At 53.7% G+C, this 23,378-nt stretch overlaps 1 protein-coding gene across 1 annotated transcript in view; it reads right to left on the minus strand.

The window, feature by feature from the left end:
- Nucleotides 1–6,432: 6,432 nt before the first annotated feature.
- The window catches only part of LOC140736355 (phospholipid-transporting ATPase ID-like), an 81,650-nt gene continuing 64,704 nt past the window's right edge, over nucleotides 6,433–23,378 (minus strand). The window contains exons 18-26 of the mRNA XM_073062345.1: nucleotides 20,044–20,149; nucleotides 18,669–18,810; nucleotides 18,036–18,219; nucleotides 16,042–16,265; nucleotides 14,312–14,395; nucleotides 11,888–12,133; nucleotides 11,435–11,573; nucleotides 10,265–10,395; nucleotides 6,433–9,215 (exon numbers count right to left, since the gene is read on the minus strand). Of these exons, the coding sequence (XP_072918446.1) occupies nucleotides 8,913–9,215; nucleotides 10,265–10,395; nucleotides 11,435–11,573; nucleotides 11,888–12,133; nucleotides 14,312–14,395; nucleotides 16,042–16,265; nucleotides 18,036–18,219; nucleotides 18,669–18,810; nucleotides 20,044–20,149 (1,559 nt within the window). The 3' untranslated portion in view covers nucleotides 6,433–8,912. The remainder of the gene's footprint in view (nucleotides 9,216–10,264; nucleotides 10,396–11,434; nucleotides 11,574–11,887; nucleotides 12,134–14,311; nucleotides 14,396–16,041; nucleotides 16,266–18,035; nucleotides 18,220–18,668; nucleotides 18,811–20,043; nucleotides 20,150–23,378) is intronic.

The following is a 23,378-nucleotide window of genomic DNA, read 5'->3' on the forward strand; positions in this document are numbered from 1 at the left end:
TGGAGAGCCATTGAGATTGCGTCTGCCGTTGACCTATTGTGGTGACAGGCAAATTGCAATAGGTCCGGGTGAGAGAGGGAAAGGAGGTGGGGAATGGTGGGGGGGAGTGCGGCATTACTGGATGTTCAAGAAAGCGACGATCATGCATCAGGTTGGAGGCTACCCAGGCGAATATAAGGTGTAGCTCCTCCAACCTGAGTGTGGCCTCATGGCAACAGTAGAGGAGGCCATCGGCTGAGATGTCGGAATGGGAACGGGAAGTGGTATTAAAATAGGTGGCCTGCTGGTTCTGCTTGTTCCTGCCCCACTGAACTCACATCCGCACACCTCGGTTCAGTCCCTTCCTACCTACATCCGTGACACCTCACACACTCTGGATCTTCTCAATGATTTCAGGTTCCCTGGCCCCCATCATCTTACTTTCACTATGGATGTCCAGTCCCTACACACCTCCTTCTCCCAGCAGGAAAGCCTCAAAGCTCTCCGTTTCTTTCTGGACAGTTGACCCCCCCCCCCCCCCCCCGCTCCCCAGTTCCCCTCCACCACCACTCTCCTCCGCTAGTGGAATTTGTCTTCACTCTTAATAATTTCTCCCACCTCCTCCCTCACTATCATTCGGGGCCCCAAACAGCCCAAACCAGGTGAGGTGACACTTCACCTGTGAGTCCATTGGGGTCACCTAGTGTATCCGGTGTTCCCGGTGTGGCCTCCTGTACATCGGGGAGACCCGACGTAGATTGGGAGACCGATTCGCTGAGCACATACGCTCCATCTGCCAGACAAAGAGGGCTCACCCAGTGGCCACACATTTTAATTCCACTTCCCATTCCCATTCCAACGTGTCAGTCCATGGCCTCCTCCGCTGTCGTGATGAGGCCACACAAATAACGTGTAGTAAATGTAGGCCAGGGTGTAGGCCAAGTTTCCAGGGTGCAAGCCTGGGCAAAGTTTTTTTTATGGAAGACTGGGGGTTGCCCAAGCTGCAAGTCTCCCCCCCCCCCCCCCCCCACGCCACCGATGTTGTCCAAGGGAAGGGCATTAGGAATAATACCTTATATTCCGTCTGGGTAGCCTCCAACCTGACAGCATGAACATTGATTTCTCAAACTTCTGGTAATGTCCCCCACCTTCCCCATTCCCATTTCCCTCTCTCACCTTATCACCTTGCCTGCCCATCATATCCCTCTGGTACTCTTCCCCCTTTTCTTTGTTCCATGGCCTTTGCCCCCTCCTATCAGACTCCCCCTTCTCCAGCCCTTCATCTCTTTCACCAATCAACCTCCCAGCTCTTTACCCCTCCCCTGCCCAGTTTTACCCATCACCTTGTGGTTCTCCCTACCCTGCCCCCACCTTCTAACTCTGACTCCTCATCTTCTTCTTCCCCAGTCCTGATGAAGGGTCTCGGCCTGAGACATCCACTGTACTCTTTTCCATCGATGTTGCCTGGCCTGCTGAGATCCTCCAGCATCCCGAGTGTGTTGTTTGAGGAGGTTAGGACTTTGTTCCTTGGAACGTAGAGGGGAGATTTAACAGGGGTATACAAAATTATGAGGGGTATAGATAGGTTAAGTGCAAGCAGGCCTTTTCCACTGAGGCTGTGTGGAACAACAACCAGAGGTCATGGGTTAAGGGTGAAAGGTGAGAAGTTTAAAGGGAACATGACGGGAAGATTCTTCACTCAGAGGGTTGTAGAACGAGCTACCAGTGCAGGTAATACATAATGAGTTCAATTTCAACGTTTAAGAGAAGCTTAGATAGGTACAGGATTGGTAAGGATATTTGGGGGGGGGGGGGGCTATGGTCTGCATGTATGTCAATGGGAGTAGGCAGCTTAAATGGTTCAGTATGGACTAGATGGGCCAAAGCACCTGTTTCTGTGCTGTAATTTTCTATGACTACGAATATCAAAATTCAAATTTCTTTATCACATGAACATTGAAAAATAGAGTGAGATGTGTTGCTTGTATTAACGCATCCAGGGGCAGTCTGCAATTGTACCCACAATGTTTGTCAGAACACCACAGAACACACCAAGCGACAAAATAAACCCCTGTTCCTCCCTCCTAACACACACACAGTCCTTTAACCCCTGGACAGGCCTCCAGCAGGCTTTGACTCCGCTGGCGGACTCACAGACTCGGCTCCAGCCAACAGGCCTCAAACTCCTGGATTTCCAATTTATCCCTCAAGCCTCGCTCCTCAGCATCAATGCCAGGACACGCCGATCACTAAACACTAGGCCTCAAACTCCGGGCTCACTGAAGCTCGATCAATTCAATCTTCCACATCTGGGATTGGAAGTCTGCGTTGAACTCCATCTGCCACTTCTCTGTCTGGTTCTGCATCCTGTCTCTATCCCAACAACCCGCTACACTCTCCACACCGCCACCAACTTTCCAACTACGGCGCCAATGCTAATCTCAGAGTCCCCACTGCTGAGGAGCCAGCACACGGGGTTGAGATGGGATCCCTGGCCGAGGGGTGCCGCAACGACAGCCTCACACTCCACCTCAACTGGAGCTGGGAGCTAACGGTTAACTTCAGGAAGGGGAACGCGGGAGACCAGGCACCCAATCTCACTGCTGGGTCAGCAAAGCGTCAGCATCTTTGAATTTCTGAGGTAAAATGAAAGTAAACGGTAAATGGAAGGACCCTTAACAGCGTTGATGTGCAGAGGGACCGTGGGGTCCAAGCCCACAGCTCCCTGAAGGACAATAGGTTGGTAAAGAGGGCATACTGTATACTTTCTGTTGTAGTCGAGGCAATGAGTCAGGAAGCTGTGTTTATAAAACATGTGTGAGGGCCAGATTGTGCTGCGTGCATCTGACAAAGCACATCGATGAAGGTCGAGCAGAGGATGTGGTGTATTTAGTGAACTGTTTCACATGGTAACTCGTCAAGGGTGTGGATGTGGAATTGGCTCACCCACAGAAGGCAGAGTGTGGCTGCAGATGGAGCGTTTTCTGCCTGGAGACTGGTGGCCGGTGGTGTTCCGCAGGGACCCCTCCTCTTTGTGAGCTTTTTAAATGACCCGGATCAGGAAGTGAGAGGGTGGGTCAGTAAGTTGGGGGCTTGAGTTCGAGGGTCGCTAGATAAAGGTCAGCTGTATAAAACATCCGGTTAGACCGCACTGGAAAAGGCAACGGAAAGAGAGAGAAAATTCTGGGAACACTCAGCAAGCCGGGCAGCCTCCACGGAGAGAGGGAGAGAAAGCAAAGGAGAGAACAGAGTTACCAGGGTCTCGGACCTGGGACATTAACAGTTTCTGATTGGTGGTGAGCTCTCAGCCTCTGTGAGAAAGATGTTGGTCTTCGGGAATCTGGACCCCAGTTGGAAAGGGCAGTGAAACCCAACAGCACTGAGTTGAGGAGCAAAGAACAACCGCAAATACCCAGAGGCATGGTGAAACCGGAAAACACTGGCCGGGGGAAGGCAACAAGTGTTAACAGCTTGAGTCACCAGAAAAGTTTGAGATGAGTCAAGCTTAAAGGTCACAGAGGAAGTGGAACAGGAGGAGAAAGACCTGGCAAGACAGAAAAACATTAAGTGATGCTGGCGTCTGCTGAAAGAGGAGGTGAAGGTGTGAAAGAATTAAACATCAACTTAAAAATAATGAGACAGAGTGCAGAAAGGGAGGAGTCATTGTTGAATTGGGCATTGAGCGTGTAAGGCTGCACTGTGCCCGGTCTAAAAGGCAAGGAGCAGCTTCAAATCAAGCCGCCATGTGCAAAAACACACCTATACCCATGAGTGAAGGAGAGCGTGCGTGTTGCTCTCTCATGCATTATTATGAGAAAGAACACAGCTAGGACATTTAGAAAGTCTATTGGAATGCAAGGTGTTGCTGTATGAGGTGGTGATTGGGGTTGTACCGGTCGGTTCAGGAACCGAACGGTTGAAGGGAAGTCACTGTTCCTGACCCTGGTGGTGTGGGACTTCAGGATTCTGTACCTCCTGCCCGATGGGAGCTGTGAGAAGATGGCCTGGCCCGGATGGAGGGGATCTTTGATGATGGACGTTGCCTTCTTGAGGGAGCACCTCCTGTAGGTACGACCAATGGTGAGAAGGGATGTATCTGAGATGTACTGGGCTGAATCCATTACTATTGGCAGCTTCTCACGTTACTGCACAGTTGAATTTCCATTCCAGACAGTGAGGCAACCAGCCAGGACACTTTCCACAGGACATCTGTAGATGTTTGTTAGAGTGTTCGGTGACAAGCTGAACCTCCTAAGAAAGTAAAGATCCCGGTGCCCTTTCCATCTGATTGATTCTACTTGCTGGGCCCAGGACAACTCATCTGATGTGTTAATGCCCGGGAAATCAAAGCTGCTGACTCTCTCCACTACCAATTCACCGATAAAGATTGGTGCTACATTCACCCTCCTCCCCATCCTGAAAGCTTTGGTGTGGGATGTCAAAGATGGAGGAGTGAGTGGTGGAGAAATACTATAGTCAGCAGTGAAGGGACCCTCAGTCACCCCTCATGGGCAGAATGGAGGCATCTGCAAACCAGTCCAGGTGTCACCCAGAGACAGGGCGGTGAAGAAAGCATTTGGCCCACTTCCTTCATCAGACAGGCCACCAAGTACAGGAGTTAGTATAGGGTCCATTGGGAGTGTGGACGGTGGGAGTGAATGGGAAGGGGTGGGGTCCATTGGGAGTGTGGACGGTGGGAGTGAATGGGAAGGGGTTGGGATCCATTGGGAGTGTGGACGGTGGGAGTAAATGGGAAGGGGTGGGATCCATTGGGAGTGCGGATGGTGGGAGTGAATGGGAAGGGGTGGGTTCCCATTGGGAGTGAGGACGGTGGGAGTGAATGGGAAGGGGTGGGGTCCATTGGGAGTGAATGGGAAAGGGTGGGGTCCATTGGGAGTGTAGACGGTAGGAGTGAATGGGAAGGAGTGGAGTCCCATTGGGAGTGTGGACGGTGGGTGTGAATGAGAAGGGGTGGGGTCCATTGGCAGTGTGGACAGTGGGAGTGAATGGGAAGGGGTGGGGTCCATTGGGAGTGTGGACGGTGGAAGTGAATGGGAAGGGGTGGGGTCCCATTGGGAGTGTGGATGGTGGGAGTGAATGGGAAGGGGTGGGGTCCATTGGGAGTGTGGATGGTGGTGGTGAATAGGAAGGGGTGGGTCCATTGGGAGTGTGGACAGTGGGAGTGAATGGGAAGGGGTGGGGTCCCATTGGGAGTGTGGACGGTGGGAGTGAATGGGAAGGGGAGGGGTCCATTGGGAGTGTGGACTGTGGGAGTGAATGGGAAGGGGTGGGGTCCATTGGAAGTGAATGGGAAGGGGTGCGGTCCCATTGGGAGTGTGGATCGTGGGAGTGAATGGGAAGGGGTGTGGTCCCATTGGGAGTGTGGATCGTGGGAGTGAATGGGAAGGGGTGGGGGTCCCAGTGGGAGTGTGGTCGGTGGGAGTGAATGGGAAGGGGTGGGGTCCATTGGGAGTGTGGACTGTGGGAGTGAATGGGAAGGGGTGGGGTCCATTGGGAGTGTGGATTGTGGGAGTGAATGGGAAGGGGTGGGGTCCATTGGGAGTGAATGGGAAGGGGTGTGGTCCCATTGGGACTGTGGATCGTGGGAGTGAATGGGAAGGGGTGTGGTCCCATTGGGAGTGTGGATCGTGGGAGTGAATGGGAAGGGGTGGGGTCCCAGTGGGAGTGTGGACGGTGGGAGTGAATGGGAAGGGGTGGGGTCCATTGGGAGTGTGGACGGTGGGAGTGAATGGGAAGGGGTGGGGTCCATTGGGAGTGTGGACGGTGGGAGTGAATAGGAAGGGGTGGGGTCCCATTGGGAGTGTGGACGGTGGGAGTGAATGGGAAGGGGTGGGGTCCCATTGGGAGTGTGGACGGTGGGAGTGAATAGGAAGGGGTGGGGTCCCATTGGGAGTGTGGACGGTGGGAGTGAATGGGAAGGGGTGGGGTCCATTGGGAGTGTAGATGGTGGGAGTGAATGGGAAGGGGTGGGGTCCCATTGGGAGTGTGGAAGGTGGGAGTGAATGGGAAGGGGTGGGGTCCATTGGGAGTGTGGACGGTGGGAGTGAATGGGAAGGGGTGGGGTCCATTGGGAGTGTGGACGGTGGGAGTGAATGGGAAGGGGTGGGGTCCCATTGGGAGTGTGGACGGTGGGAGTGAATAGGAAGGGGTGGGGTCCCATTGGGAGTGTGGACGGTGGGAGTGAATAGGAAGGGGTGGGGTCCCATTGGGAGTGTGGACGGTGGGAGTGAATGGGAAGGGGTGGGGTCCCATTGGGAGTGTGGACGGTGGGAGTGAATAGGAAGGGGTAGGGTCCCATTGGGAGTGTGGACGGTGGGAGTGAATGGGAAGGGGTGGGGTCCATTGGGATTGTATGGAATTGAAATCCCAGAAATAGAAAAACACCCTCCAACCTCCCCCCATCCACTTCAATGAACACAGGACACAGGGAACTGGTATTTTAAAAAAAATCTTTTTTTTTCATAAAACAATACATTTTGCAGGTATAGAAATGTATAATAAATTATGGAAATGTTTTTATATTTATATATATATATATATATTTATATAATATATCTGTGTATATACAGCCCTGCTAGCATCTCAAATAAACAGAATTTGAAAATAATGCGTGTCCTTTTAACCTTCCCAGCTCAGTTAATCACAATTCCTTGAGTACCGTTGACCTGTGACCTCTTCGGCCAACTGAGTGAGACAAAGAATGGTCAGATTTCCCCAAACTTAATAGCCGGTGTTACAAAAAAAAAACACAAAATAAGCAATGGCTTTTTTAAAAAGGAAAACATACTTCTTTTTCATAATATATTTATATAGAAAAAATGTCACTAACCATTTTTTTTCCTGTGATAATTTCTGCCGTTTTTTTACAAAAATGTTGAAACTCTCTATGTAAACATTTCATGTCACGCTTGTCCACCATTTTGTGTCCAGGGTAACTTGTTGCTGGATGTTTTTATAGCTTACAAAATAAATGTGTGCTGATGAAGGATGTAGAAAGAATAGTCGGTGTCACAGTGGCTTTGTCTAATATTGTTACTTAACAATAGAGCAAAACAGTGGCTCTATGCTTTTCTAAATTCGGCCGAAGTCCAGGCCTTAATACTGGGGCAGCGAGTCTTCGAGCCCTTGGGGCCCATCTCTGTCAGCCCAAGATGGATGACTAACATAGTCGTTGCCTACAATGGTATGGGCCGTGGGTTTGTTCTGGATTCGGAGATCGGCTCCCAAGGGGGTTAAATGGGTGACGAGGGTTGGACCAGTTGAAGCCCCTGGAGCAACGTGTCAAGTTTGCGAGGGTTCTCTGTGGTTTGATGTCCGATGATGGCGCCATTCCTTCAGTGTGTCTGCCCGTGGGATTTACTTGTTTATACAGCACGGAGCAAGCTTTTCTGTCCCTTCAAACCACGTCACCCCGACAAACCCAAGTAACCCTCGCCTAATCATGGGACAATTCACAATGACCAATTAACCTACTAACCAGTATGTCTTTGGACTGTGGGAGGAAACCAGAACACCCAGAGGAAACCCACGCAGGAGAACATAGAGACTCCTTACAGACGGCACTGGAATTCAACTCTGAACTCCAGAATGCCCTGACCTGTATCAATGTCACCTTGACTGCTGTGTATCATGGCACGTGCGTGTGTGTGTGACTGTGTGTGAGAGTGTGTGTGTCTGTGTGTGTGTGCGTGTGTGTGTGCGTGTGTGTGTGCGTGCGTGCGTGCGTGTGTGTGTGTGTGTGTGTGTGTGTGTGTGTGAGTGTGAGACTGTGTGTGACTGTGTGTGAGAGTGTGCACGTGCTCTTGGTGACCAAGATAGAGAGAGGAAATAGAGACAGATAGGGAAGAGAGGGCGAGGGAATGAGGGAGGCCGAGAGAGAACGCATGAGAGGGAGGGAAGAGAGGGAGAGGGAATGAGGGAGGCCGAGAGAGAACGCCTGAGAAGGCGGGAAGAGAGGGAGAGGGAATGAGGGAGGCCGAGAGAGAACGCATGAGAGGGAGGGAAGAGAGGGAGAGGGATGAGGGAGGCCGAGAGAGAACGCATGAGAGGGAGGGAAGAGAGGGAGAGGGAATGAGGGAGGCCGAGAGAGAACGCATGAGAGGGAGGGAAGAGAGGGAGAGGGAATGAGGGAGGCCGAGAGAGAACGCATGAGAGGGAGGGAAGAGAAGGAGAGGGAATGAGGGAGGCCGAGAGAGAACGCATGAGAGGGAGGGAAGAGAGGGAGAGGGAATGAGGGAGGCCGAGAGAGAACGCCTGAGAAGGAGGGAAGAGAGGGAGAGGGAATGAGGGAGGCCGAGAGAGAACGCCTGAGAAGGAGGGAAGAGAGGGAGAGGGAATGAGGGAGGCCGAGAGAGAACGCATGAGAGGGAGGGAAGAGAGGGAGAGGGAATGAGGGAGGCCGAGAGAGAACGCATGAGAGGGAGGGAAGAGAGGGAGAGGGAATGAGGGAGGCCGAGAGAGAACGCATGAGAGGGAGGGAAGAGAGGGAGAGGGAATGAGGGAGGCCGAGAGAGAACGCATGAGAGGGAGGGAAGAGAGGGAGAGGGAATGAGGGAGGCCGAGAGAGAATGCATGAGAGGGAGGGGAGATGACAAGTGGTATGAGACTCCAGTCCTCGACCTCCCCTGAGAAGAAGAAGGGGATGGTGAGAGAGAAGGGAAAGGGGGAGGGTGGGAATGAGAGGGAGAAAGGCAGAATAGAGAAGGGGAGGGGGGAAAGAAAGACATAGAAATAGGTGGTGGAACTGAATGGGGAGGGGAGAGAGTGACAGAGAATAAGTGGAGGGGCAGAGGGAGAGTGGGAGGCAGAGAGAAAGCTTCAATCCTCAACCCGGTAACGGGCCCTGCCCACTCCTCTGATCTGGCCGAGTGGATGTATTATCTCTCCCAGGGCCCATCCCATGATTCCAGCCCCTACACAGAGGCCTCCTCGCCCGCGGGCGGGGCCTGCTCAACGGAGACGGGGCCGGCGCCGGGCGAGGCAGCCAGCTCGGACCTCCGGCGGCGGATGGTATCGATCCAGCTCGGGCCCAGGCCCAGGCCCAGCCCCAGGCCCAGGCCCGGCAGCCGCATGTTCTTGCCGGAGGTGATGAGCTCGCCGAAACCCTCCTGGTGGGAGAAGGCGTAGCCGGAACGGCGTGAGTCCCCCCTGCCCGTCCGGCGCAGGCAGCGGTGCGAGGGCTTCGTCTTCTTGCGGACCAGCTGGGTGTAGCGGACCTGGCGGGGGGAGGGGGAGAGTCAGAGGCGTGTCTGCGGGTGGGGAGAGGCAGGGTGGGAGGGGGAAAGGGCTGACGGGCAGAGGGGATAGGGAGGATGGGGAGTGAAGGAGGAGGCTGAGGGGAAGGGTGAGAGCAAGGGGGGGACTGAGTGACAGGGACGGGGGAGAACAGGCAGGGCCATGGGATGAGCCAGGATCTGTCTGGGGGTGGTGGAGCCTGGGAGAAGGGACGGCATTCAAAGGGATAGGGGAGCAGGGCCCATGGTGCTGGGTGGGGCCTAGGTGCAGAGTTCTGGCATGAACAGGCAGGATCTGGAGTCAGGGACAGAGCCCAGGGGAGGGAGTGGGGTGGAGACAATTGAGGGGGCAGGATCAGTGTGGGGAGGCAGATCGAGTGCGGGGGGGCGGAGCTGAGTGTGAGGTGGACAGATTGAGGTGCGAGGTGGGCAGATCGAGTGCGAGGAGGGGACGGAGCAGAGTGTGAGGTGGGTAGATCGAGTGCGGGGGGCGGAGCTGTGCGAGGTGGGCAGATCGAGTGTGAGGAGGGGAGGGAGCTGAGTGCAAGGTAGGCAGATCGAGTGTGAGGTGGACAGATTGAGGTGCGAGGTGGGCAGATCAAGTGCGAGGAGGGGAGGGAGCTGAGTGCAAGGTAGGCAGATCGAGTGTGAGGTGGACAGATTGAGGTGCGAGGTGGGCAGATCGAGTGCAAGGAGGGGAGGGAGCTGAGTGCAAGGTAGGCAGATCGAGTGTGAGGTGGGCAGATTGAGGTGCGAGGTGGGAAGATCGAGTGCGAGGAGGGCAGATCGAGTGCGGGGGGCGGAGCTGTGCGAGGTGGGCAGATCGAGTGCGAGGAGGGGAGGGAGCTGAGTGCAAGGTAGGCAGATCGAGTGTGAGGTGGGCAGATTGAGGTGCGAGGTGGGCAGATCGAGTGCGAGGAGGGGACGGAGCAGAGTGTGAGGTGGGCTGATCGAGTGGGGACAGGAGCCAGGGGGAGGGTGGGTGAGAAGTGTGTGGTGGGGGTGTGGAGCCCGGGGACAGGGGATCTTACCGTGTCCGCCAGCTGGGGCTGCAGGTCGAGCTTGAGGAAGCGGAACGCGATGACGGGTATGATGCAGATGACGGTGCTGAGGGCTATGGTGAGCCAGACCACCGGCTGCCCCAGAGTGTTGTTGGCGTTGGCTGCGGGAGGGCAGAGAACAGGGGTCACCTCTTCGCTCTACGCCCCCTCCTCCACCATCCTCTCCCACCAGACCGTGTACCCTTGAAACACAAACTGTTCCCTCACAGCAGGACCGCAGCATCACAGCGACCCACAACTCACAAGGCCCATGTGAATGATTATTCTGGAATATAAAAGCAGGGATTTGATACTGCTGGGGCTTTGGTCAGACCGCACCTGGGGCAGTGTGAGCAGTTTTGGGCCCCACAGCTGAGGAAGGGTTGGAGAGGAGGTTCACGGGAAGGATCCGGGGAGTTGTACTGTTAGTGCAGAGGAGTGTTTGCTCGCTCGGGCCCTGTACGGACTGGAGTTTAGATGAACGGTGGGGGGGGCCTGGACCAGAGGGTAAGGCCTTGGAATACAAAGTCGTCCCTTTACAACGGAGACGAGGAGGAGTTTCTTTAGCCAGGGGGTGGGGAATCTGTGGCATTCATTGCCACGGTGGGGGAGGAGGCCAAGCCGCTGGGTATATCTAAGGCAGAGGTTGATAGGTTGTTGAAGAGTCAAAGGCTACAGGGAGAAGGCAAGGACAACATATCAGCCATGATCAAACGATGGAGCAGACTCGATGGACTGAATGGCCTAGATCTCCTCCTGTACCTTATGGGGGTTTAATGGGAGCAGGAAACAGGGTCACAGTGGACATGCTAACTCTCCTCCAGTCAATTCTTAAACACAAAGTACACCGCAGATGCTGGGGTCAAAGCAACACGCACAATAAGCCGGAGGAACTCAGCCAGTCGAAGGGTCTCGGCCCGAGACGGTGACTGCTCGTTTCCACGGATGCTGCCCGACCTGCTGAGTTCCTCCAGCCTGTTGTACGTGTTGCTCAAATAGAGCCTGTAAGCTCTTTCCGTTTGTACACACGCACCCCCACACGCACTTGCCATTCGAGAGTCTCAGTAACTGAGGGTGTGAGAAAATGTGTTGGATAGTAGCAGAATTACTACTACTGTACATTTACTACATTTGCCCGTAAACCACCGCTCAGGGACTCACCTACGAATGGAAACTGGTTGGGGAATATTTCGAAGAGGCCGGCGCTCTGCATAGCGAAGAGGATGACGAAGTACATGGCGAGGCTGCCCCAGATGAAGAAGTGGTTGATTGCCGTCCAGTAGCCAGTGTCCAGTCCTATCTGGAGGTCAGCGACAGAAGAGGCGTTAGCCCGTGGTAGAGAGAACGCGCAAAGTCCGCAGTTCCGAGAAGCCCACTCACCCACGGGACCTCGGACCGGGGAACGGCTGCCCGACACGTGAGGAAGGACCGGAGGTGCCCAGGAACGCGGTATCACTGACTCAGTGTGTGTGTGTGACTGTGTGTCTGTGTGCATTTCTGTATGTGTGCGTGTGCTTGCGTTTCTGTATGTGTGCGTGTGTTTGCGTTTCTGAATGTGTGTAGGACTTGTCCCCACGCGCCTGCGTGTGTGAGACCACGTTTATCACACCTCACCTGCACGCTCACCACGATCACCAGCGAGGTTGCCACGGTGACCGCGAAGGACTGGTAGTCGGCCATGTGGGTGCCGTCGTTGCGCGTGCAGTCGGCGAAGGTCCCATAGGGGATGAAGAAGAGGACGGTGGAGGTGTAGATCCCCTGCGCTATGCAGATGAAGAACTCCCGCTTGTTGAAGAGCAGGTTCAGCTGTCCCGGTTCGTAGAGCTTTGGGTACTGCAGGCTCCTCTGCTCCGGGACATCCTGGGCGAACAATTACACTTTCAGATGCACCATATGGCATTTCAAACACACAGCTGCAGAGAGAGGACTGGACACAGCCCAGCACCTCACAAGAACATCCCTCCCCACCATCGGTCCTACCTACAGGAGACGCTGCCTCAACAAGGCCACATTCATCATCAAAGATCCCCACCATCTGGGCCAGGCCATCTTCTCCCAGCTCCCATCGGGCAGGAGGTACAGAAGCCTGAAGTCCCACACCACCAGGGTCAGGAACAGCAACTTCCCTTCAACCATTCGGTTCCTGAACCGACCGGCACAACCCCGATCACCACCTCGGTACAGAAACACTGTGACCTCTTTGTACTTCAGTTGAACTTTGTTATTTCTTGTAAAAACTGCAGATAAAGTATATCTGTTTTTCTTCTGCGTGTCCCTTCTGTGCCTGTGTTTCACTCCACCCACGCATGCATGGACTTGTACACTTGAATTTGACCTGAAACCAGAACTGCCTCTCACAAAAAGCATGGCGTCAACAAAAGGCACCAAACACACCTAGCAACCTTCAAACTTCCCTTCCCAAAGCCGGCTGGTCCCAGGACTTTTCCGACTTCATGCCACTTACCCTGCACTACACTCTCTCTCACTTTATTCCGCATTCTGTCACTGCCTTACTCTGTACTAATGTGATGAAATGATCCCAACAGATGACATAGGAAAAGTCTGACACTACACCTCAGTACGTATGGCAATATACCAATTTTAGGACATCAAATATTGCAGGGAGAAGGCAGGAGAATAGGGTTAGAGAGGGATAATAAATCTCCCATGATGGAATTGTGAATGGCCTACTTCTGCTCCTATGCTTTTTGCTCTTCATTTGCCGATTAACCTGTCGAAAGCCCATGTAGGTCACCTCAGCTGCACCACCCTCACTGTCGAAAGGGAGGAGCTTCTGAGCTCTGGCCATGCAAGGGAAGAGGGAACGCATTCAGCTAAAGTTTCACTGAGGATAAACGTAGGGAGGGGTAAAAGGTGCGGGAACAGCTGACCCGAGATCAAGAGCCGGCACAGAGGAACAGGCACTTCGGCCCAACTAATCCATGCCAACCAAGATTAGCCAGTCCCATCTCCCTCTAAACCTTTCCTATCCGTGTCCCTGTCCATATCCCTCTAAACCTTTCCTATCCGTGTCCCTGTCTGTATCCCTCTAAACCTTTCCTATCCGCGTCCCTGTCCGTATCCCTCTAAACCTTTCCTATCCGTGTACCTGTCCGTGTCCCTCTAAACCTTTCCTATCCGTGTCCCTGTCCATATCCCTTTAAACCTTTCCTATCCGTGTACCTGTCCGTATCCCTCTGAACCTTTCCTATCCGCGTCCCTGTCCGTATCCCTCTAAACCTTTCCTATCCGTGTCCCTCTCCGTATCCCTCTAAACCTTTCCTATCTGTGTCCCTGTGAACCTTTCCTATCCGTGTCCCTGTCCGTATCCCTCTGAACCTTTCCTATCCGTGTACCTGTCCGTATCCCTCTGAACCTTTCCTATCCGTGTACCTGTCCGTATCCCTCTGAACCTTTCCTATCCGTGTACCTGTCCGTATCCCTCTAAACCTTTCCTATCCGCGTACCTGTCTAGGTGTCTTATGTTAATGTACCTGCTTCAACCACTTCCTCTGGCAGCACGTTCCATAGTCGGACCACCCTCGGGGTGAAAAGCTTGCCTTGCATTCTCCCCAAATGTGCTCCTTATGGTTTTATGCACCTCTGTAAGGTCACCTCTCAGTCTCCTACACGCCGAAGAATGAAGTCCCAGTCTGCCGAACCTCTCCATGGACTCTGTCTTCCCTCAGTAAGGGAGACGTCACCCACTGAACACTCCTCTCCCCCTCCCATCAGGCAGTAGGTACAACAGCCTGACAGTACGGACCACCAGGCTCACGGACAGTTTCCACCTCCAGTATGATAAGATCGACTCTTGAGCTCACAATCCACCTCGTTACTGTCTACCTGCTCTGTACTGAGCTGTTACCATTTACTCTGCACTCTGTTACTGCTTTCCCTTGTTCCACCCCGATGCTCTGATCTGTGTGAACTGTGTGCACGACAAGGTTTTCACTGTGTCTCGGTACACGCGACAGTAACAAACCAATTCCAACAGCAGCACCGATGACGGTAGGTACGGACGGGTGTGGCTCGTACCTGATCAAACACTCCCATGGCCAGTACAGGAAGGGACGTGTAGACAATGTTGTACAGAGTGATGAAGTACTGGTCGTAGACAGTCTGCAGGGAAAAGACGAAACCGATTACGAGGTGAAGGTGGGGGCGAGGGGAGGCATTCCCTCACCACCCCTCAGGAGTAGGATGGGGGTGAGCCACCATCTTGAGGAGCGTCTGACGGCTCTGGGCCTGTTTAGAAGAATGAAGGGGCATCTCATTGAAACTTACTGAATATTGAAAGGCCTAGATAGGGTGGACATAGAGAGGATGCTTCCTATAGTGGGACAGTCACAGCCTCAGACTAGAAGCACATCACTTTAGAACAGAGATGAGGAGGAATTTGTTTGCCCAGAGGATGGTGAATCGGTACAATTCACTGCCAATGACAGCTGTGGAGTCCAGTCACTGGGGATATTTAAAGCCAACGTTGATGGGTTTTTGATTAGAAAGGGCATGGTAAAGCAGACTCGATGGACCAGATGGCCTAATTCTGCTCTGAAGTATTTTGATCCCATCTCGAACTGCCACGGTCCAGTGGGGACGGAATTCTGGGACTCAGACCCGGTGGCGGTTAAGGAACAGCTGATGGGTTCTCCAGTTGGCTTGGTCAACAGGGAAACCTGTAGGTGGTGTGTGGGAGATGTGGTGGGTTCAGGAGGGACTGTCGGAGTAGCCTGGCTGAGTAACTGCGGTGCACACTGCAGCCATTTTGGGGTGGCTGGGATTGACAGATGTGAAGGTGGTGGGGGGGGGGGGGGGGTTGGCAAGAACCTAGAAAATAGGTGATCAGTGAGATGTTGGAATGGGCCAAGTATTACTGAGGTGGGGCCAGATGTTCGAATCAAGGACAACAGATGTATAGAGGGGATTAGCCAGATGTTAGGACTAAGGGAGAGTGGGGTTGGCTTGATATCAGAACAGGGGACGTGCAGTGGCCTGCCAGATGTTAAGAGTTGGCTCTGAATGTGTGGAATGGGGCCATTTGTTAGCAAGATTGATTGATGTGCAGGTGGGTCAGCAGATATCAGGCAAAAGGAATGCTATAAGCCAAATGTTAGTACAGGCCTGGTTTGTTGGAGGTGTGGCCAGATGTTAAAACCAGATCAGACAGATGTGTACATTGTTTGAACAGATGTTAGTGTCATGCCTGTTGCACCTAGGGGTGGATCCAGATGTTAGAACCAGTGAGGACTTAAGTTAGAATGCCTGACTAAGTGTGCAGGGCTCAGCCAGTCCTGTCATGCCCAGAGGTCCAACCAGCTACTAGACTGTAGGGAATGCGGGCAATATCAGCCAGATGTTAGAATGTAGGGAATTTATTCAATGTTCGGCCAGACGTTAGTGCCAGGGCTGTTATGGCCAGAGGTGCAGATGTTGAAACCAGAATTGACAGATGTGAAGGCCAGATGTTGGAACATAGAGAATGTGTTGTAGTGTATCAGCCAGATGTTAGTGGCAGGACTGTTACAGCCAGATGTTAGAATTGGTAAGAGATGCAGGCCAGATGTTAGAACACAGGGATCGTGTGCAATATTTAGCCAGATGTTATCTCAAGGCTTGTTACAGCCAGAGGTGAAGCCAGATGTTACTCTCCCCCCACCCCAGGGATGACAGACACGCGGAGGAGGGGGCCGAGGCGGGACAGGAAGGGAGAGGGCACCCGCAGGTGTCGTATCGAGGGACCCCAGGGCAACGTGGGGGGGCTGTACCTGGGCGGAGAAGCCGCAGAAGAAGCCGAACCAGAAGTGGACCATGGTGAAGGCAAAGTTCTTGTAGAAGAAGTAGCAGAGGAACTTGCACATGCGCAGGTAGGACCAGCGGCCGTGGACCAGCAGCAGCCTCTGCAGGAACTTGAACTGTGAGAACGAGTAGTCGGACGCCAGGACGGCCTGAATCCCCTCCTGCCCGCTGATCCCCACTCCGATGTGAGCGGCTGCACGGGCACAAGCACCAACGTCAATCTGGGGCGTTCCGCCGGGACGCGGCAAACCCGATCTGAGGGGTGGGGGAAGTGCGGATACCAGGAGTCTGGATGCAGGGGCTGGAGTGGCTCCCAGGGACCGGGAGAGCTGTAGGTGGTATAGAGACGGGAAGGAGTGTGGGGAGTCACAGAGACGGGGAGAGGGATAGGGTGAAAGGGTTTACAGAGATGGGGAGGGGTGCAGGGGGTGAAAGGGTTTACAGAGATGGGGAGGGGTGCAGGGGGTGAAAGGGTTTACAGAGATGGGGAGGGGTGCAGGGGTGAAAGGGTTTACAGAGATGGGGAGGGGTGCAGGGGGTGAAAGGGTTTACAGAGATGGGGAGGGGTGCAGGGGGTGAAAGGGTTTACAGAGATGGGGAGGGGTGCAGGGGGTGAAAGGGTTTACAGAGATGGGGAGGGGTGCAGGGGGTGAAAGGGTTTACAGAGATGGGGAGGGGTGCAGGGGGTGAAAGGGTTTACAGAGATGGGGAGGGGTGCAGGGGGTGAAAGGGTTTACAGAGATGGGGAGGGGTGCAGGGGTGAAAGGGTTTACAGAGATGGGGAGGGGTGCAGGGGGTGAAAGGGTTTACAGAGATGGGGAGGGGTGCAGGGGTGAAAGGGTTTACAGAGATGGGGAGGGGTGCAGGGGGTGAAAGGGTTTACAGAGACGGGGAGGGGTGCAGGGGGTGAAAGGGTTTACAGAGACGGGGAGGGGTGCAGGGGGTGAAAGGGTTTACAGAGATGGGGAGGGGTGCAGGGGTGAAAGGGTTTACAGAGATGGGGAGGGGTGCAGGGGGTGAAAGGGTTTACAGAGATGGGGAGGGGTGCAGGGGGTGAGGGGAGGGGGTGTTATAGAAATTGGGAAGGTGTTGTGGCTAAAGAGGTTTACAGAGTTCGGGAGTGGTGTAGGGGTTCACAGAGACAGGGAGGGGTGTAGAGGCTGGAGGGAGTTACAGAGACAGGGAGGGGTGTTGAGGCTGGAGGGGGTAACAGAGACAGGGAGGGGTGTTGAGGCTGGAGGGGGGTAACAGAGACAGGGAGGGGTATTGAGGCTGGAGGGAGTTACAGAGACAGGGAGGGGTGTTGAGGCTGGAGGGGGTAACAGAGACAGGGAGGGGTGTTGAGGCTGGAGGGGGTAACAGAGACGGAGAGGGGTGTAGGGTCCTGAGGTTTTACAGAGGAAGGGGTAGGGACCAGAGGGGGTTACAGAGACAGGGGACAGCTATAGGGGCCAGAGATGTTTATGAAGATGGGGGGGGGGGGGGGTTTACAGAGATGGGGAGGATAAGGGGATGCTTTATAGTGCTAGCATTTAGAAATGAGAACAAATTTAAAAGGAGCACAGCGAATGGGAGAGCTGGGCCAGAGTAACCAATGGGAAAGTGTGGGGTATCGTGAAGTGACCAATGGGAGTTCAGAGGCTGGGAGAGTGAAATTAAAAGGGAGTGCAGGCGGCAGCGGAGAGCGACCATTGGGACAGGGCGGCACTATTGAGAGAGTGACCAATGAGTGAACTTAGTTGGGAGAGCACCAATGAGAGTACAACTGGCTGGGAGAGCAGCCAACAGGAGTGCAAGTGGCTGGAAGAACATCCAATGGGAGTGCGTGTGGCTGGGAGAACAGCCAGTGGGAATACGTGTGGCTGGGACAGCAGCCAATGAGAGGGTGTGTGGCGTGGAGAGGGACGAATGGGAGAGCGAGGTGAAAGGATCGGTACAGGCGCGACGGCCTGAAAGGACTCACTCTTTATCATGCTGACATCGTTGGCGCCATCACCGATGGCCAGGGTCACCGCCTTCTTGTACTTCTTCACCAGCTCCACCACCTGGGCCTTCTGCAGGGGCGTTACCCGGCAACAGATGACAGCACGGCAGGCACAGGCCGTCTCCAGGAATTCCAGCTCCATGTCAGCCTCTAGGGCCTGGGCCTGGGGCACAGACGGCTGTTAGACGACGGGGAGACAGTCTGGTACACTCAGACAGCGGGGAAGTACTCCCACAGACAGATATGGCCCAGGACTCTGAATGCACAGGCCTGCCCTGTCCGACCCTTCCCCATAGGACAACCCACCCAGGTCAATGTTTCAGGGGTCAGAGGTGTTCTGCTCCCATCCCGTTCTGTGGCTGTGTGTTCCAGAGATTCACCACTCTCTGGATGAGGACTATCCCCCTCCGCTGCCCTCCAAATCCCTCCCACTACCCCGAAATCTGCCCGACCTGCTGAGTTCCCCCAGCATTGTGTGTGTGTGTGTTACCCCCGTCTGTTGTCAGCGGTCTAACACCGCGTGCCCCTCCTCAAACCAGTCCGTGGCCACGGAGCTGACCTTTCCCACCAGGACCCATGCTGGGCAGCTACTGGGAGTGGGGGCAAACTCACCAGACTGTGCCCACTGATGACCAGGGCACACTCCCCAGGCACGACCTCCACCACAGAGGTGAGGTGAGGCGAGGAGAGCTTCTCCGAGGAGCTGTAGCCATTGATGGAGCGGAAGGAGTCACGCATCCGTTGGCGGGCATGGCTGGAAGATCAGAGAGAGAGAGAGAGATCAAGAGAGAGAAATATACAGGAGAAGGAGAGTGCGGAAGGGAGGGGGAGGGGACAGGAGAGAGGAAAGGGGAGAGGGGGAAAGGCAGGGGAAGGGGAGAAGAGGAGTAGAGAGAACAGGAGAGGAGGAGAGAGGGGGGAAAGACAGGTGGGAAGAGAGAAGGGGGAAAGAGGAAGGGGTTGGGGAGGAGGAGGGGGAAGAGTGGGGAAGGGGGAGAGAGGAGGGGGAGTGAGCAGAGGGAGACAGCAGTGGGGAAGAGTGGGGAAGGGGGAGAGAGATGGTGAAATGATTTATAATTGCCACATACGGATGCCCAGTGCGTTCTACGTGCGTCCATAGAGACTATTTCATCACACAGAGCATTGAGTTTGTACAGCGGAGAAGCAGTAACCAAATGCAGAATAGAGTGTCACAGTTACAGAGAGAGTGCAGGGCCGGCAGACAACAGCGTGCAAGATTGTTACAGGTAGACTGTGAGGTCAAGGGTCCATCCTATCGCACTGGGGAACCACTTAACAGCGGGGTAGAAGCTGTCCTTGAGCCTGGTAGCTTCAGGCTTTTGTATCTTCTGCCCAGTGGGCGAGGGGAGGGGGGAAGAGGGAGTGACCATTATCTGGGCTGCTTTACCAAGGCAGTGTGAGTGAGACCGGGGGAGGCTGGTTTCTGTGACGAGCTGAGCTGTGTCCACACCTCTCTGCAGTTTCTTGCGGTCAGAGGCAGAGCAGTTGCCGTCCGAGGGAGAAAGTTTTCCATGGTGCATCGATAAGGGTCTCTGGGAATATGAAGAATTTCTTTTGCCTCCTGAGGGAGTAGAGGTGTTGGTGAACTTTGTTGGCTGTGATGGAGCAGGACAGGCTGTGGGGGATGTTCACATTTGGGAACGAAACTCTGAACCCTCTCGACCTCAGGCCCACTGACGTAAGCAGCAGAAAGGGTGGGGTTGGCATTCCCCATTCCCATCAGACCCTGACTCAAGGGCTCCCAGATCCCCAGCTCCATTCCTTAGGAACACCCCCCACCCCCAGATCCACCAGAATCACGTCCCAGACCCCAGCGACAAACTCCTGGACCTCTGCTCCCTTGAAGGAGGTGCTGGTGGGGATGGAGTCACCCCCCTTGGATGCAGCCTTGCAAAGCCCCCGCGGGTTCTCCCACCCGCGTGCCGCAGCCGGGGACCCCACCCGTTCCCTGACGGAGAACACTCACCGAAGCTCCTCGCGCACCTCGTGGACGGTGCTTCCCGAGAGCAGGAAAACCTCGGCCAGGTCGTCGGTCAGCATCTTACAGGAGTAGCCGATGTTCACCGCCGTCTCTGGGGGGGGAGACGGTGCAGTTCAAAGTTCAAATTAAATTTATCAGCAAAGAGCATGCACGTCACCATATACAACCCTGAGACTCGTCCACTTGTGGGCTTTTACAGAGAAATACAACGAAAAACTGCAAAATAACGACTGGTAAGCAACCAGTGTGAAAAGGAAGATGAACCGTGCAAAGAGAAAACAACAAACAAATAATACCAACAATAGAGAAAGATGGATGGATATCAGAAACACAGGAGATTCTGCAGATGCTGGAAATCCAGAGCAACACACACAAAATACTGGAGCAGCATCTCTGCAAAGGAATTAACAGTCGATCATTTTGGACGAGACCCTTCATCAGGACTGGAATATACCAAGGACGCGACCTAGAAGATTAGCTCGTCTTTGGAGTTTCGGGATTTCGCGTCTTACATGTTTTGATTCACCGCCTGGTCGAGGCGGGTGAATGGCATCATATATCCAACGAGCGTAGGCTTTTTCTATTCAATTCGGGAGGTTTCTGGAAATTTTGGCAGCTAAGCGATACAACGGACTGTGAGCTGCCAGCGAGAGAGTGAGTTGAAGAGTTCACCGCAGCAGTGGGTGGTCCTAATATTTCTCCGTGTCCAGAGGATTGTGATAATTTGCGGCACACCGTGCCTATTGGATGTGTGACTGTCACTTTGTATGCTCCATTCTCAGATTGCTGCAGTATTCTGTGGCAAACGCTTTTTGTTAATCCATACGTGGATTCGGGTGTGTTACACTGACATTTAATGTCAGAGAATTTAATGAACATCCTGAAATTCCTTTTCTTCACAACCATCCACGAAAACAGGGGAGTGCCCCAAAGAATGAACGACAGTTAAATGTTAGAACGCCAAAGCCCCCCCCAGCTCCCCCCTCCCACGCATTAGCAGCAGCAACGATCCCCCCCTCCCCCACCAGCAAAAGGAGCATCAGCACCCTCCATCGAGCACACAGACGTGCAGCGAAGCGTCACTAAAGACACAGACTTGCAGAACCCCAAAGACTGCTCGTTCACCCGGTATTTCGACATAGCACAGACTTTCACTCCCTAATAAGGGAGAGAGAGATGTCCCTCGGGTCTCTGGGCACACAGCCACAGATCTTCCGTCTCCCATGACACACCGATTTCCTGCCGAGGCACCAACCTCCAGTCCGCCCGCCTGCAGAACCATGTGTTACAGCAGTCGACCGACCACAGGCACAGATTTTAATGTTAAATATATTTTCAATACCTACACAAAAATATAGACAATTAAAACAATTGCTCCCTTAATCAAAAACTAACAGTGCATTGCATCTTAGCTGACAAACTGTGGAGGTCTGGAAACAGTTCTTCCCAAGTCTTACTGAAACAGAGTCCTAGGACGGCAATCCAGAAGGTTCCGGAATCCACGGGAACAGGTACAGGCGTCTGTGGGGAAGGGTTCATAAATCCACATTGAGATGACACAAGGTGACGATCGCGGAGAATTCCAGAGGACAAGTGATTCACGCAGGGATAATGAGGTGGCAGCCGCAGAAGATTCCAGAAGTCGAGTGGTCGTCCCTTAAATACTAAAGTCCACAAAGTAACACCTAAGTTCCAAAACACATGTAGGGATATCACAAGGTGACGGTCATGGAGTATTCCTTAACACAAGTGGTCACACTTGTGTACATCCTGAACAAAGCCTGTGCTATGACGAAATACCGGGTGAACGAGCAGTCTTTGGGGTTCTGCAAGTCTGTGTCTTTAGTGACGCTTCGCTGCACGTCTGTGTGCTCGATGGAGGGTGTCGATGCTCCTTTTGCTGGTGGGGGAGGAGGGATCGTTGCTGCTGCTAATGCGTGGGAGGGGGGAGCTGGGGGGGCTTTGGCGTTCTAACATTTAACTGTCGTTCATTCTTTGGGGCACTCCCCTGTTTTCGTGGATGTTTGTGAAGACAAAGGAATTTCAGGATGTATATTGTACACATTTCTCTGACATTGAATGTACCTTTGAAAGGAAGGGGGAAGATGTCATAATAAGAAGGTGGAGGGAGGGGAAGGAGGATAGTGAGAAGATGATGGGTGAAGCCAGGTGGGTGGGAAATGTTAAGGGCTGGAGAAGGAGGAATCTGACAAGAGAGGAGGGTGGACCATGGGGGAAAGGGAAGGAGGAGGGGCACCAGGGAGAGGTGATAGGCAGGTGAGAGGGGTAAGAGGCCAGAGTGGGGAATAGAAGAAGGGGGAGGGAGGGATTATTTTTTAAACAGAAGTAGGAATCGATATCCATGCTATCAGGTTGGAGACTATCCAGTTGTGACTCCTCCATCCCCAGAGTGGCCTCATCTTGGCACGAGAGCAAACCACAGACCCTCATGTCGGAATGGAAATGGGAATTGGAATTAAGCTGTCTGGCCACTGGGAAGTTATGTTTATGGCAGATAGTTCGGAGGTGTTTGATGAAGCAGTCCCCCAGTTTACGTTGGCTCTCACCAATGTAGAGGAGGCCACGTCAGGAGCACCAGACACAGCAGACAACCCCAGCAGAGTTGCAGGCGAAGTGTTGCCTCACTGGAAGGACTGTTAGGAGCTCTGTACGGAGGTGTCGGGGCAGGAGTAGCATTTTGGCTGCTTGCAGGGGTATGTGCCAGAAGGGGGATTAGTGGGGAGGGACAAATGGAGAAAGGAATCATAGGGGGAGCGATTCCTGAGGCAATGCGGTGGGGGCAGGGTAAAGATATATCTGTAGGGTTGCAGGATCCCTTTGGAGATGGTGGAGGATGGTGTGTTAGATATGGAGGCTGACGAAGTGGTCGGTAAGGACAAGAGGAACTCGACCACTGTTACAGTGGTGGGAAGATGGAGTGACTGCTGAAGTCAGACAGACATACACAATAAGACAGACAGATAAATAGATAGATAGGTAGACAGATAAATAGACAGGTAAATAATGCTAAGAACATGAGTTGGAGAGCAATTCAAAGTGAGTCCATAGACTCAATCACCTTGTTGAGGTGAGTGAAGTTATCCTTGCAGGTTTAGGAGCCTGATGGATGTAGGCCAATAACTGTTACTGAATCTGGTGGTGTGAAAGGGCTGGAGACAGGAACCCCCCTCTGCTTGGGGTTGGGCACAGAGTGAAGCTCCCTCTACACCGTCCCATCACACACTCCCGGGGTCAGACACAGAGTGAAACTCCCTCCACACCGTCCCATCACACACTCCCGGGGTCAGACACAGAGTGAA

This window comes from Hemitrygon akajei, chromosome 11 (genome assembly GCF_048418815.1).
Source record: "Hemitrygon akajei chromosome 11, sHemAka1.3, whole genome shotgun sequence".
In the NCBI taxonomy this organism is placed as follows: Eukaryota; Metazoa; Chordata; class Chondrichthyes; order Myliobatiformes; family Dasyatidae; genus Hemitrygon; species Hemitrygon akajei.